General features: G+C 45.0%; 1 protein-coding gene across 2 annotated transcripts in view; it reads left to right on the plus strand.

Annotated features, from left to right (window-relative positions):
- CDC42BPG (CDC42 binding protein kinase gamma) overlaps nt 1-14,908 on the plus strand; it is a 110,278-nt gene that overhangs the window by 34,931 nt on the left and 60,439 nt on the right. For both annotated transcript variants that reach the window (XM_067472549.1, XM_067472550.1), the window contains exons 7-10: nt 656-856; nt 3,629-3,877; nt 5,674-5,753; nt 12,931-13,025. In XM_067472549.1, coding sequence (XP_067328650.1) covers nt 656-856; nt 3,629-3,877; nt 5,674-5,753; nt 12,931-13,025 — 625 coding nt within the window. The remainder of the gene's footprint in view (nt 1-655; nt 857-3,628; nt 3,878-5,673; nt 5,754-12,930; nt 13,026-14,908) is intronic.

A 14,908-nucleotide genomic window follows, 5' to 3' on the forward strand; every position in this document is an offset into this window, starting at 1 on the left:
CTTTCCTTCTCTCCTTCTTTCCCTCCTCCTCTCTTTCCTTCCTTCTCTATCTTCCTTTCTTTCTTTCCTTATCTCCTTCTTTCCCTCCTCTCCCCTTCCTTCCTTCTCTACCCTGCTTTCTTTCTTTCCTTCCCTCCTTCTTTTCCTCTTTCTCTCCCTCCCTCCTTTCTTCTCTTTCTCTCCTTCTTTCTCTCCTTCCCTCCTTCTTTCCCTCTTTCTCTCCCCTTCCTTCCTTCTCTACCCTTCTTTCTTTCCTTCCCTCCTTTCCCTCTTTCTCTCCTTCCTTTCTTTCCTTCTTTCTCTCCTTCCCTCCTTCTTTCCCTCTTTATTTCCCTCTTTCTCTCCTTCCTTCTTTCTCTACCTTTCTTTCTTTCCCTCCTTCCTTCCCCCTTTCTGTGTATGTGTTTTGTGTGTGTATGTGCATATATGTGTGTTTGTGTATCTATATGTGGTTTTGCACATGCATTGTAATTTTTGGGTGTTTTGTTTTGGCTTTTTAAGTCCCTTCTGCTATGTTTTTCTGTATTAGCAGGCCAAATTTGGTGAGATTTCGTCCGGTGGTTTCTCCTTTTTTGACCGCCTAAGGACGCCCTTCAGATTCTTATATATATAGATATTACTGTTACTATTATGAAATGGCTCTCTTCCCGCTCAGGTGGTGTCTCCGGTGGCGGTGGGCACCCCGGACTACATCTCCCCGGAAATCCTGCAAGCCATGGAGGACCGGAAAGGGAAGTACGGGCCGGAGTGCGACTGGTGGTCGCTGGGGGTCTGCATGTACGAGCTGCTCTTTGGCGAGACCCCCTTCTACGCCGAGTCCTTGGTGGAGACCTACGGCAAGATCATGAACCACGAAGTAAGTCGGGCGGGAGAGGATGTGCCTTTTCCTGATTGTCCTTAGTGCTCGAAATGCTTGACTGTTCTTAGGTGAAAAGCACACATTTTAGATAGATTAGGAATTAGCTGGTTTTCCCTGTAATAAGCAGTAAGAACACCTAAAGCTTCGAAGAGCTTCTTTTCAAGTATTTCAAAGCTCTCTGCTTGGGCGGTGATGACACGATCGTCAGCATAGATGAAACTCTCTGTCCCTTCTGGCCATGGCTGGTCATTTGTGTAGATGTTGAACATGGATGGAGCAAGCACACTCCCCTGAGGCAGGCCGTTCTTCTGTTTCCGCCATCTGCTTCTCTGGCCCTGGGACTCAACAAAAAAGCTCCTGTTTTGTATCAGATTTCCTATGAAGTGGGTGAGGTGGCAATCCTTTGTGGTATTATACATTTTTTAAAGATGAAACACACACGCCTGTGTTTTAGATGGATGAGGAATCAGCTGGTTTCCCCTGTAATAGGCAATAAGAGCACCTAAAGCTTTGGAGAGCTTCTGTTCAGCCATTTCAAAGCTCCCTGCCTGGGTGGTGATGGCGCGATCGTCAGCATAGATGAAACTCTTTATCCCTTCTGGCAGTGGCTGATCATTTGTGTCAATGTTAAATGTAAGGAACTGTATCAAGAGGCATTAGGAAGGTTGAGAAACACTGAACTCAAGCTTTGGAGAGCTTCTGTTCAGCCATTTCAAAGCTCCCTGCTTGGATGGTGATGGCGCGATCGTTGGCATAGATGAAACTTTTTCCCTTCTGGCAGTGGCTGATCATTTGTGTAAATGTTAAGCATGAGGAACTGCATCAAGAAGCATTAGGAAAGTTGAGAAACACTGACTGAAAGCTTTGGAGAGCTTCTGTTTGGCCATTTCAAAGCTCCCTGCTTGGGTGGTGATGGCGTGATCGTCGGCATAGATGAGACTCTGTCCCTTCTGGCAGTGGCTGATCATTTGTGCAAATGTTAAACATGAGGAACTGCATTAAGCAGCATTAGGAAGGTTGAGAAACACTGAACTCAAGCTTTGGAGAGCTTCTGTTTGGCCATTTCAAAGCTCCTTGCTTGGGTGGTGATGGCACGATCGTCAACATAGATGAAACTCTTTGTCCCTTCTGGCAGTGGCTTATCATTTGTGTAAATGTTAAACAAGTGGAACTGTATTTAGGGACCACAGCATTAGGAAGGTTGAGAAACACTGAGCTAAAGCTTTGAAGAGCTTCTGTTTGGCCATTTCAAAGCTCCCTGCTTGTGTGGTGATGGCGCGATCGTCTGCATAGATGAGACTCTGTCCCTTCTGGCTGTGGCTGGTCATTTGTGTCAATGTTAAACATGAGGAACTGCATTAAGAAGCATTAGGAAGGTTGAGAAACACTGCCCTAAAGCTTTGGAGAGCTTCTGTTCGGTCATTTCAAAGCTCCCTGCTTGGGTGGTGATGGCGCGATCGTCAGCATAGATGAAACTTTCTGTCCCTTCTGGCAGTGGCTGATCATTTGTGTAAATGTTAAACATGAGGAACCGTATCAAGAGGCATTAGGAAGGTTGAGAAACACTGCCCTAAAGCTTTGGAGAGCTTCTGTTCTCCCATTTCAAAGTTCCTTGCTTGGGTGGTGATGGCACGATCGTCAGCATAGATGAAACTCTTTGTCCCTTCTGGCAGTGGCTGGTCATTTGTGTCAATGTTAAGCATGAGGAACTGCATTAAGAAGCATTAGGAAGGTTGAGAAACATTCCCCTAAAGCTTTGGAGAGCTTCTGTTCGGCCATTTCTAAGCTCTCTGCTTGTGCGGTGATGACATGATCGTCAGCGTATATTAAACTCTCTGTCCCTTCTGGCAGTGGCTGATCATTTGTGTAAATGTTAAACATGAGGAACTGCATTAAGGGGCATTAGGAAGGTTGAGAAACACTGAGCTAAAGCTTTGGAGAGCTTCTGTTCAGCCATTTCAAAGCTCCCTGCTTGTGATGTGATGGCACGATCGTCGGCATAGATGAAACTCTTTGTCCCTTCTGGCAGTGGCTGATCATTTGAGTAAATGTTAAACACGAGGAACTGTATTAAGAAGCATTAGGAAGGTTGAGAAACACTGAACGGAAGCTTTGGAGAGCCATTTCAAAGCTCCCTGCTTGGATGGTGATGGCACGATTGTCAGTGTGCAGAAGTTATTAATACTTTGCATGTTTTAAACTGTATACATATGTGTTTGGGTTAGCTACAGTAACACTGGAGCAGTCTATTTCAGAGATCCTCAGTCAGCGTTACCATGGAGACCAAGGCAAGCTGGCAGAAGGAGGAGTGGGAGGAGCCAAGTGGAGAGAGTTTTGAAAAAAGAGAGTTGGAGAGTCAGTTAGGAGTTGATTTTGTATCTGAGAGGAGTAAAAGAGTGGAAGTGAAGAGTAGAGTGGGAGAGTGAAGTGTGAAGCAAAGAATTGTGGCTTTGGGAAGCCTGAATAGCTACTGGAGGTTTCTCAGTCTAAGGAGGCTGAAAGGAGAAACATAGCCAGTTTTCTTTAGTCAAGGGAAAGGCTAAAGGATAAGCTTGGTAATTTATTTGATCAAGGAAAGATCAAATAGGGAAGATATTCCTGTGCTGAAACATTGTTTAGTAATAAGAGCTTCACCTCAGTGAGATACTGTGTAACCTGGAAGAGTGAAATGTTTAACTAACCAAGTATTATTCCAAGTTCTATAAATAAAGTTACAACTTGTAACCACACGCTTTGTACTCAATAAACCAGTTATCTTCTTTCCTCCAGGACCACCTCCAGTTCCCAGCTGAGATCACCGACGTCTCGGAAGAGGCCAAGTCCCTGATCCGGAGCCTGCTGTGCCGGCAGGAGCTGCGCCTGGGCCAGAAGGGCATCCAGGACTTCCAGCGGCACCCCTTCTTCAAGGGTATCGACTGGGAGAACCTCCGGCACAGCCCCCCGCCTTACCTGCCGGAAGTGGCCAGCCCCGCCGACACCTCCAACTTCGACGTGGATGACGACTCCCTCAAGGAATCGGTGAGCCCTCGCGCCAACTTGGGTTGTAGTCCGAACTTTTAATGACTAGGCTATCCAGGGTTTTGGATCCAGTGCCTTCAGTAGCTCCTGTCCAGTTCAGGATGAAACCCAGAATATACACAAAGAAATGTGCACACACACATATATACACATATACACATACACATATAGATAAGATATACACTTAGACACACTTAGACACATGTATACATATATATATACACATATACACATACACATATAGATAAGATATACACTTAGACACACTTAGACACATGTATACATATATATATACACACATATACACATACACATATAGATAAGATATACACTTAGACACTTAGACACATGTATACATATACATATACACTTAGACACATGTATACATATATGCATACCCAAACATATCTATACACAAATGCATGCATACATACACATAGATACATACACATATAGAAATGTAAACATATACACATATCGATACATATATATATATATATATACAAACATACACAAGTGCATGTATACATACATATATATAGATACAGATATACACAAAGAAATATATATACACATACACATATAGATAGATCTACACATATACACATGTATACATATACACATACCCAGACATATATATATACACAAATGCATGTATATACACATATATAGATACAGATATACACATATACAAATGTAAACATATATGCATATCCATACATATATATATATATACACAAACATACACAAGTGCATGTATACATACATATATATAGATACAGATATACACATAAACAGTGGTATACATATACACATACCCATACACACACATATATATACACGTACATACATATGCATGTATACATACACAGATGTACACACACAGATATATATACACACATATACACAAACCCAGAATATACACAAAGAAATGTGCACACACACATATATACACATACACATATAGATAGATATACACGTATACACATATATACATATATGCATACCCAAACTTATATATACACAAATGCATGTATACATACACATAGATACAGATATACACATATACAAATGTAAACATATACGCATATCCATATATATATATACACAAACATACACAAGTGCATGTATACATACATATATATAGATACAGATATATACATCTACAAGTGTATATATATACACATATTCATACACACACATATATACACACATATACATGAACATATATACATATACACATACACACATGCATGTATATGCACACATACATAGGTATTGATACAGATATACACATATACACATGTATACATATATGCATACACAAACATATATACACATACACACATGCATCTGTATCTGTATAGATACACATATACATATACACACATATGCATGTATACATACACAGATGTACACACAGAGATATATATACACACATATACACATGTATACATATATACATTCACAAACATATATACACATGCATCTGTATATGTATAGATACACATATACACATACACACATATGCATGTATACTTGCACAGATATATACACACACATAGATATATATACACACATACACACATGTATACATATGCACATACACACATGCATCTGTATCTGTATAGATACACATATACACACATATGCATGTATACATGCACAGATGTACACACAGAGACACATGTATACATAGACATATACATATACATATGCACATATACACATACATATGTATAAGTACACATATACACATATGCATATACACCTAAACCCTTTTTTCCTGTTTCCAGGAGACCCTTCCTCCGGTCTCTCACGCCGCTTTCTCCGGCCACCACTTGCCCTTCATTGGGTTTACCTTCACCTCCGGAAGGTAGGTCGAAAGTCCATTTTCGTCTCCGTTACCAAATTATTGGAAATTGATTGTTTTCTATGTTTCGGGGGATATGGAGACCCAGGTCTTGTTTGTGACTCCAAGGTGAGCGATCCACTCTGGGCTTTAGTCTGAACTTTAAAGCAGCCACCTGACACTCCTAGAGGCCAAAATACGCTTAGATGGTAGGCCTGGGTAACAACGCAAAAATTTGTTTCTAAAATCGATTTGTAATTGGGGGGTTTTTTTGTTTCGATATTTAAAATAATTACAAAACTTTCCCAAAAAAAGTTTCGGTATTTACGAAATTTCGTAAATATTTACAAAACATTTTGTAAAGATGGTGCCCTTTTTTTTTCCAATATTTTTAAAATATTTTTTAAATTTAATTATTAATTTAGTAGAATAGGGATTAATTATTATTAATTATTATTAAGGAGGGAAGGCAGGCACTCACTCTGGCGGGCCCTCTCGCTCGCCGCTCGCTCGCCCCTCTCGCTCCAGCAGACAAGAGTTCTTCCTCCCACCCTGAACATTATTCCACAGATATATCAACCCCACTTGCCTAGTTTCCAACAGACCTCACAACCTCTGAGGATGCCTGCCATAGATGTGGGTGAAATGTCAGGAGAGAGTGCTTCCGCCCCTCTCGCTGGCCGCTCGCTCGCCGCTCGCTCGCCCCTCTCGCTCCAGCAGACAAGAGTTCTTCCTCCCACCCTGAACATTATTCCACACACTTGCCTAGTTTCCAACAGACCTCACAACCTCTGAGGATGCCTGCCATAGATGTGGGTGAAATGTCAGGAGAGAGTGCTTCCGACCCTCTCGCTCGCCGCTCGCTCGCCGCTCGCTCGCCCCTCTCGCTCCAGCAGACAAGAGTTCTTCCTCTCACCCTGAACATTATTCCACACACTTGCCTAGTTTCCAACAGACCTCAACCTCTGAGGATGCCTGCCATAGATGTGGGTGAAATGTCAGGAGAGAGTGCTTCTGCCCCTCTCGCTCGCCGCTCGCTCGCCCCTCTCAGCAAGCATCGGCAGGCGGCCATCTTACGTATTTCCGAAATGGACGGAAATACAAATTTTTTTGGTGCCTGCCTTTTCGATATTTAAAAACACTTCCAGGTTAAAAAAAATGTTTTGTAATCGTTTTGTAATTCAAAAATTAACGAATTTTTTAACGAATTACGAATTAACGAAACGAATTGACCAGCCCTATTAGATGGCTCTGTTAAAGTTCGGACTAAAATCCGGGGCGGATTCAGTTCCTTTGCTAATATCGTTCTTTAATAATATTGCACTGTAAATGAAGGCCATTGTAACTGAACTCCTCATTATGCTACTGTGATAAACGACTCGTTAGCACCTAATTAACGGAGGAACATCTGTTGATTATCAATCCCAATGTTGCTTTTGGACTGTCGTTTTAAGTTTGCCTTTTCACTTTACTCCGCGCACTTTATAATCATCTTCAATAATGGTCGAATGGCGGGGGAGACCTGGAGATGGTTCTGTGTAGCGGAGGAGTGGAATTATAAGAGTGATGAAAGCGATGGATTGGCAACAGGCTGGGTTAATGATATGCCATATAACAGTGCAATACTAGATTGTCAGGATGTGGAGAATGGGGGTGGGAGGGAGGGGGGAGTTTCAGTTCTTGGGGGGCCCCCATAGAGGTGATGAGGGGGAGGGGGAGATACGGGAAAGGGAGAGTTAAAAAACCAATTCGGCCAATTCGTGAGGAAAATTCCAAAATGTGCTCCCGACATGGTAAACTTGGGTTCCAAGGTAGACGGACCTCCTGGATTGAAGGTGGTGCTGTTGAACGCCAGGTCTGTCAATGGTAAAACATCAACCATTCAAGATTTAATACTCGATGAAAAGGCAGACCTGGCGTGCATCACGGAGACCTGGTTGGACGAGGCTGGAGGGGTTAATCTCACCCAGCTTTGCCCACCAGGTTATGCTGTGCAGCACCAACCGAGATCCGGGGGCGGGGAGGCGGAGTTGCAATAGTCTATAAAGATTCCATCTCCTTGATCAGGTGCCCTGCCCTACAGTCAACCTTGTTTGAATGTGTCCACCTGAGATTAGGAGACCGGGTCAGAATAGGGCTGTTGTTGGTGTACCGACCACCCCGCTGCACCTCGGCCGCCCTACCTGAGCTTGCAGAGTTGTATTGTCGAAGGCTTTCATGGCTGGAATCACTAGGTTCTTGTGGGTTTTTTCGGGCTATAGAGCCATGTTCTAGAGGCATTTCTCCTGACGTTTCGCCTGCATCTATGGCAAGCATCCTCAGAGGTTGAGAAGGTCTGTTGGAAGTAGGAAAAATGGGTTTATATATCTGTAGAATGGCTGGGGTGGGGCAAAGAGCTCTTCCCTGCTGCAGTTAGGTGTGAATGTTTAGCTGATCACCTTCATTAGCATTTGAAGGCCTGCCTGAGCCTGGGAAAATCTGTTGCTGGGAGGTGTTAATCTGTGCCTGGTTTTTTCCTCTCTGTTGTTTAGCTGTTATAATTTTAGAGTTTTTTAATACTGGTAGCCAGATTTTGTTCATTTTCATGGTCTTTTCCTTTCTGTTGAAATTTGGTGGTCCCTATGTAGACTTGTCCACAGCTGTATACCATGCAGCTGTGGACAAGTCTACATAGGGACCACCAAACGCAGCGCCCAGACACGCATCAAGGAACATGAAAGGCACTGCAGACTACGTCAACCAGAGAAGTCAGCCATAGCAGAGCACCTGATGAACCAGCCTGGACACGGCATATTATTTGAGAACACAGAAATGCTGGCCCACTCTCACAACCACCACATCAGGCTACACAGAGAAGCCATTGAAATCCACAAGCATGTGGACAATTTCAACAGAAAGGAAGAGACCATGAAAATGAACAAAATCTGGCTACCAGTATTAAAAAACTCTAAAATTATAACAGCTAAACAACAGAGAGGAAAAAACCAGGCACAGATTAACACCTCCCAGCAACAGATTTTCCCAGGCTCAGGCAGGCCTTCAAATGCTAATGAAGGTGATCAGCTAAACATTCACACCTAACTGCAGCAGGGAAGAGCTCCTTGCCCCACCCCAGCCATTCCACAGATATATAAACCCATTTTTCCTACTTCCAACAGACCTTCTCAACCTCTGAGGATGCTTGCCATAGATGCAGGCAAAACGTCAGGAGAAATGCCTCTAGAACATGGCTCTATAGCCCGAAAAAACCCACAAGAACCTTGCAGAGTTGGTCTCAGGCCTGGCATTGGAGTCCCAGCGGCCTATAGTGCTGGGGGACTTCAATGTCCATGCAGAGACCACTCTTTCAGGAGCGGCTCAGGACTTCATGGCCTCCATGGCAACTATGGGGCTGTCCCAGCTAGTATCTGGCCCTACCCACTGTGCTGGACACACACTTGACTTGGTCTTTTGTCAGGGTTGGGAAGAAGGTAGCGGTGTGGAGGAGTTGTCAATCTCTCCTTTGCCGTGGACTGACCACCACCTGATCAGGTTTAGACTTTCTGCAACTTCTAACCTCCGCAGGGGTGGTGGACCCATTAAGATGGTCCGCCCCAGGAGCCTTATGGATCCAGAGGGATTCCTGATGGCTCTTGGGGATGTCTCCATTACCTTGGATGGTGATTCTGTCAATGCCCTGGTCACCCACGGGAATAGTGGGTTGGTGGGGTTCAGGGTAATAGACACAATTGCTCCGAAGCGCCCCCTCTTGAGTCGCCGAGCTAAACCATCTCCTTGGTTTAACAAGTAGTTGGTGGAGATGAAGTGAACAAAGAGGTGGCTAGAGAGCGTGTGGCGGAAAGAACCCAACGAGCCAAATCGAACACGCCTATGCCTCTATCTAAGGGCGTATGGCGATAGAGGCCGCACCAAATTCTTTCTATTCGGCCAATATTGCGTCTGCAAGGAACCATCCGGCAGAGCTGTTTCGAGTAGTCAGAGGGCTGTTGAACCCCACCTTTCAAGATGGGTCCCCTGACGACTCAGCGGCCTGCTGTGAAGCTTTTGCTCAGTACTTTGCGGACAAAGTCGCTTTGATCCGTTCGGGCCTTGACACTAGGGCTGGTCAATTCGTTTCGTTAATTCGTAATTCGTTAAAAAAATTGTTAATTTTTGAATTACGAAACGATTACAAAACTTATTTTTAACCCTGGAAGTGTTTTTAAAAATCGAAACGGCAGGCGCCAAAAAAATTTGTATTTTCGTCCATTTCGGAAATACGTAAGATGGCCGCCTGGCTTGCTGGGAGCTCTCCTCTCTCGGCGCCGGCTGAGCAAGCGAGAGGGCGAGCGAGAGGGCGAGCGGCGAGCGAGAGGGCGAGGGCGAGTGGCGAGCGAGAGGGCGAGCGAGAGGGCGAGCGGCGAGCGAGAGGGCGAGGGCGAGCGAGAGGGCGAGGGCGAGCGAGAGGGCGAGGGCGAGCGAGAGGGCGAGGGCGAGCGGCGAGCAAGAGGGCGAGCGAGAGGGCGAGGGCGAGCGGTGAGCGAGAGGGCGAGCGAGAGGGCGAGCGGCGAGCGAGAGGGCGAGGGCGAGCGAGAGGGCGAGGGCGAGCGAGAGGGCAAGGGCGAGCGGCGAGCAAGAGGGCGAGCGAGAGGGCGAGGGCGAGCGGTGAGCGAGAGGGCGAGCGAGAGGGCGAGCGGCGAGCGAGCGGCGAGCGAGAGGGCCCGCCAGAGTGAGTGCCTGCCTTCCCTCAATAATAATTTCTCCTCCCTATTCTACAAAATTAATAATTAAATTTAAAAAATATTTTAAAAATATTGAAAAAAAAAGGGCTCCATCTTTACAAAATGTTTTGTAAATATTTACGAAATTTCGTAAATACCGAAACTTTTTTTTTTGAAAATTTTGTAATTATTTTAAATATCGAAACAAAAAAACACCCCAATTACAAATCGATTTTAGAAACATTTTTTTGCGTTGTTACCCAGGCCTACTTGACACCACATTAACGGCAGTCTCTGAGGATGTAACACAAGCATCTGCTTGTCCAGTTTTGTTGGATTCGTTTCGATCCGTTCAACTCGACGAGGTCATCAGGGTTCTTGGGACAAGCAAAAGCAAGACACTTATTGTGGGGGTTCCTTATCGGACCTCCCGCGATAAGTAAAAATCCGAAAAGTAGGGACACTAATATATATTTTCAATATATTTTTATACCCTAACTTTTTCCATGATGATGATGATGATGATGATGACCATGTACAGAGGTTGGGGACAAAACCAACCTCTGTACATGGCATTCTTCGACCTTGCAAAGGCATTCGACACAGTGAATCGCAGCGCTCTCTGGACCATCCTCCAAAAAACCGGGTGCCCAAGCAAATTTGTGAACATCCTGCGGCTCCTCCACGATGACATGAAGGCAACAGTCTTGGATAGCAATGGCTCCCAAAGTGACCCATTTAAGGTGGAATCAGGTGTCAAACAGGGATGTGTTATTGCCCCAACTCTATTCTCCATCTTCATCGCTATGATACTTCACCTTGTTGATGGGAAGCTTCCCACCGGAGTGGAAATCATCTATCGGACAGATGGCAAGCTATTTAACCTCAGCAGACTGAAAGCCAAAACCAAGGTTACAACAACATCTGTTATAGAACTCCAGTATGCTGATGACAATGTCGTCTGTGCGCATTCAGAAGAAGATCTACAAGCCACTCTAAACACCTTCGCAGAAGCATACGAGAAGCTCGGCCTGTCACTGAACATTGAGAAAACCAAGGTGCTGTTCCAGCAGTCGCCAGCCAATCCCTCTCCAATGCCAGAGATACAGCTTAATGGTGTCACATTAGAAAACGTGGACCATTTCCGCTACCTTGGCAGCCACCTCTCCACCAAAGTCAACATCGATGCCGAAATACAACACCGCCTGAGCTCTGCAAGTGCAGCATTTTCCAGAATGAAGCAGAGAGTGTTTGAGGACTGGGACATCCGTAGGGATACCAAGGTGCTTGTCTATAAAGCTATTGTCCTCCCAACCCTGCTATATGCCTGTGAGACGTGGACTGTCTACAGATGTCAACACTGGGACTGAAATACAACACTGCCTGAGCTCTGCAAGTGCAGCATTTTCCCGAATGAAGCAGAGAGTGTTTGAGGACTGGGACATCCGTAGGGATACCAAGGTGCTTGTCTATAAAGCTATTGTCCTCCCAACCCTGCTCTATGCCTGTGAGACGTGGACTGTCTACAGATGTCAACACTGGGACTGAAATACAACACCGCCTGAGCTCTGCAAGTGCAGCATTTTCCCGAATGAAGCAGAGAGTGTTTGAGGACCGGGACATCCGTAGGGATACCAAGGTGCTTGTCTATAAAGCTATTGTCCTCCCAACCCTGCTCTACACCTGCGAAACGTGGACTGTCTACAGATGTCACATGCAGCTCCTGGAACGTTTCCATCAGCGCTGCCTCCGGAAAATCCTGCAAATCTCCTGGGAAGACAAGCGGACAAACGTCAGTGTGGTGGAAGAAGCAAAGACCACCAGCATTGAAGCGATGGTCCTCCAACATCAACTCCGCTGGGCCGGCCACGTTGTCCGGATGCCTGACCACTGTTTCCCAAAGCAGTTGCTCTACTCCGAACTTAAGAACGGAAAACGGAACGTTGGTGGACAGGAAAAGAGATTGAAAGATGGGCTCAAAGCCAACCTTAAAAACTCTGGCATAGACACTGAGAACTGGGAAGCCCTGGCCCTTGAGCGCTCCAGCTGGAGGACAGCTGTGACCAGCAGTGCTGCAGAATTTGAGGAGGCACGAGTGGAGGGTGAAAGAGAGAAACGTGCCAGGAGGAAGGCGCGTCAAGCCAACCCCGACCGGGACCGCCTTCCACCTGGAAACCAATGCCCTCACTGTGGAAGAAGATGCAGAGCAAGAATAGGGCTCCACAGCCACATACGGACCCACAAGGAAATCCATGATGGAAGACCATCTTACTCGTCCAACGAGGGATCGCCTAACTAAGTAAGTAAGATGACCATAGTCTCTTTGAGTGTCCTTGTGGAGAGTGTCCTTGTGGAGAGAAAAAAACAGGGTATAAATTAACATAATAATGTTAATAATAGTAATATTACTATTATTATTAATAATAATAATAATAATAATAATAATAATATCAATATAAAAATAGCATTGTAATGTCTTCCACTTTCCGCTCTCCCCGAAGCCTCCTTCCTGAGAACACTTCCAATGTGGCGCAGCTTGAGAAACGGATCCGCTTCCTGGAACGAGAGAAACTGGAACTCACCCGGAAACTACAAGGTACGCTACTCCCCAAAATGCATTGGGTCCCACTGCAGAAAAGCCAGAGCTCCAGCACATTTATGCTCTGGAATTATTGTGGTTTGGCCCCACTTTCACTGCCCTGTCTCGTTGCTATGAGATCCCGGGAGTTGTAGTTTTACAAGGTCTTTCGCCTTTTCTGCCGAACTACAGAGAAATTTGTTTGGTGGGCTGCGGTAGCACAGTGGTTAAAACCGCTAGCTGCAGCAATGTCAACACTTCGAAGCCACGAGCCAGGGTGAGCCCCCAATTGTCAGTCCTAGCTTCTGTCCACCTAGCACTTCGAAAGCATGCAATGCAAGTACAACAGAGTCTTCCTTATCCGGGATAAACAAAATTTTTGGATAATATGGAGTCTCCTACTGTTACCCATCCAATTTTCTGTTGGTCATGGGGGTCCTGCGTGAGAAGTTTGGCCCCATTCTATCGTTGGTGGGGTTCAGAATGCTCTTTGGTTGGAGGTGAACTATAAATCCCTAGAACTACAGCTCCCAAATGTCAAGGTCTATTTCCCCCAAACTCGTGGGATAAACAAAATTTTTGGATAATATGGAGTCTCCTACTATTACCCATCCAATTTTCTGTTGGTCATGAGAAGTTTGGCCCCATTCTATCGTTGGTGGGGTTCAGAATGCTCTTTGGTTGTAGGTGAACTATAAATCCCTAGAAGTACAGCTCCCAAATGTCAAGGTCTATTTTCCCCAAACTCCACCAGTATCCACATTTGGGCATATTGAGTATTCATGCCAAGTTTGGTCCAGATCCATCATTGTTTGAGTCCACAGGGAACTCAACTACAACTCCCAAATTCAAATCCATGTTGGAGTTCAGCGTGTGATTGGATCAGGGTATAGAGAAGGACCAGGAGACCCCTGTGCAAAGTGTAGTTTCCCACGAGAATGTCCCTGAAGGGTGTGGGGATGATGGTGTGCTCCCTGAATTGCTACCAGAGAGTTCCCAGGATTTGGGGCTTGAAAACAACTCGGCACCTGGCCCAGCAAATTGATAGGAAATTAGTCAAAATAGGAAGGCCGAGCAGTGCCTTCGGCGTTCTGCCAGGCTCCGAGAGAAAAAGATAAGAGGATCTCAAGTAAAGCGAAGCCAATTCCTGAGTGCGTGGAATAGCTTAACGAGGGAATAAAAGTCCCAAGTACGGGAAATATAGTCAGACGAAGCATCATTGGAATCAAATGTAGTTTTCGTCCTTGTTTTATGGAACCCTTGCTTGGGAGATTCTTGTCTAAGTATTTCTTCTTCCATGGTTTGGATTCTTGGATTGTATGAATGCCTACTCATGCCTTGGATTAATGTTTCCTGTTTTTCCTGAATTATATTTGTGTGGATTTTGTTTTTTATGGACTTTGCTGAACTTTACCCTGGACTACTTTTTGCTTCTGCTTATCTTCTTACCTAATTGGATTTACCTATTCCTTCAAAGTGCTTTTTTACTTGCTGCTTTTGAATTATCGTCAATAAAAGGATTGTTTTCCAATCAACGGTGTGGTGAGAGGGCTTTTCCTGTCCTGGAGTGCAACGGTCCATGCCCACCAAACCCTTCCAATGTTTTCGGTTGGTCGTGGGAGTTCTGTGTGCCAAGTTTAATAATAATAATAATAATAATAATAATAATAATAGTAATTAAAGGCTTGTTGAATTTTCAAAGGCTTGTTGAAACTACCAAGTCTTCAAGCTCTTACGAAAGGAGGAGAAGGATGGGACCTGTCTAATTTCCCTTGGAAGGGCGTTCCAGAGACGGGGGGCCACCACCGAGAAGGCCCTCTCTCTCGTCCCCACCAACCACACTTGAGACGGTAGTGGGACCGAGAGGAGGGCCTCCCTGGAAGATATTAGAGTTCGTGACG

Source organism: Anolis sagrei, chromosome 12 (genome assembly GCF_037176765.1).
Source record: "Anolis sagrei isolate rAnoSag1 chromosome 12, rAnoSag1.mat, whole genome shotgun sequence".
NCBI lineage: Eukaryota > Metazoa > Chordata > Lepidosauria > Squamata > Dactyloidae > Anolis > Anolis sagrei.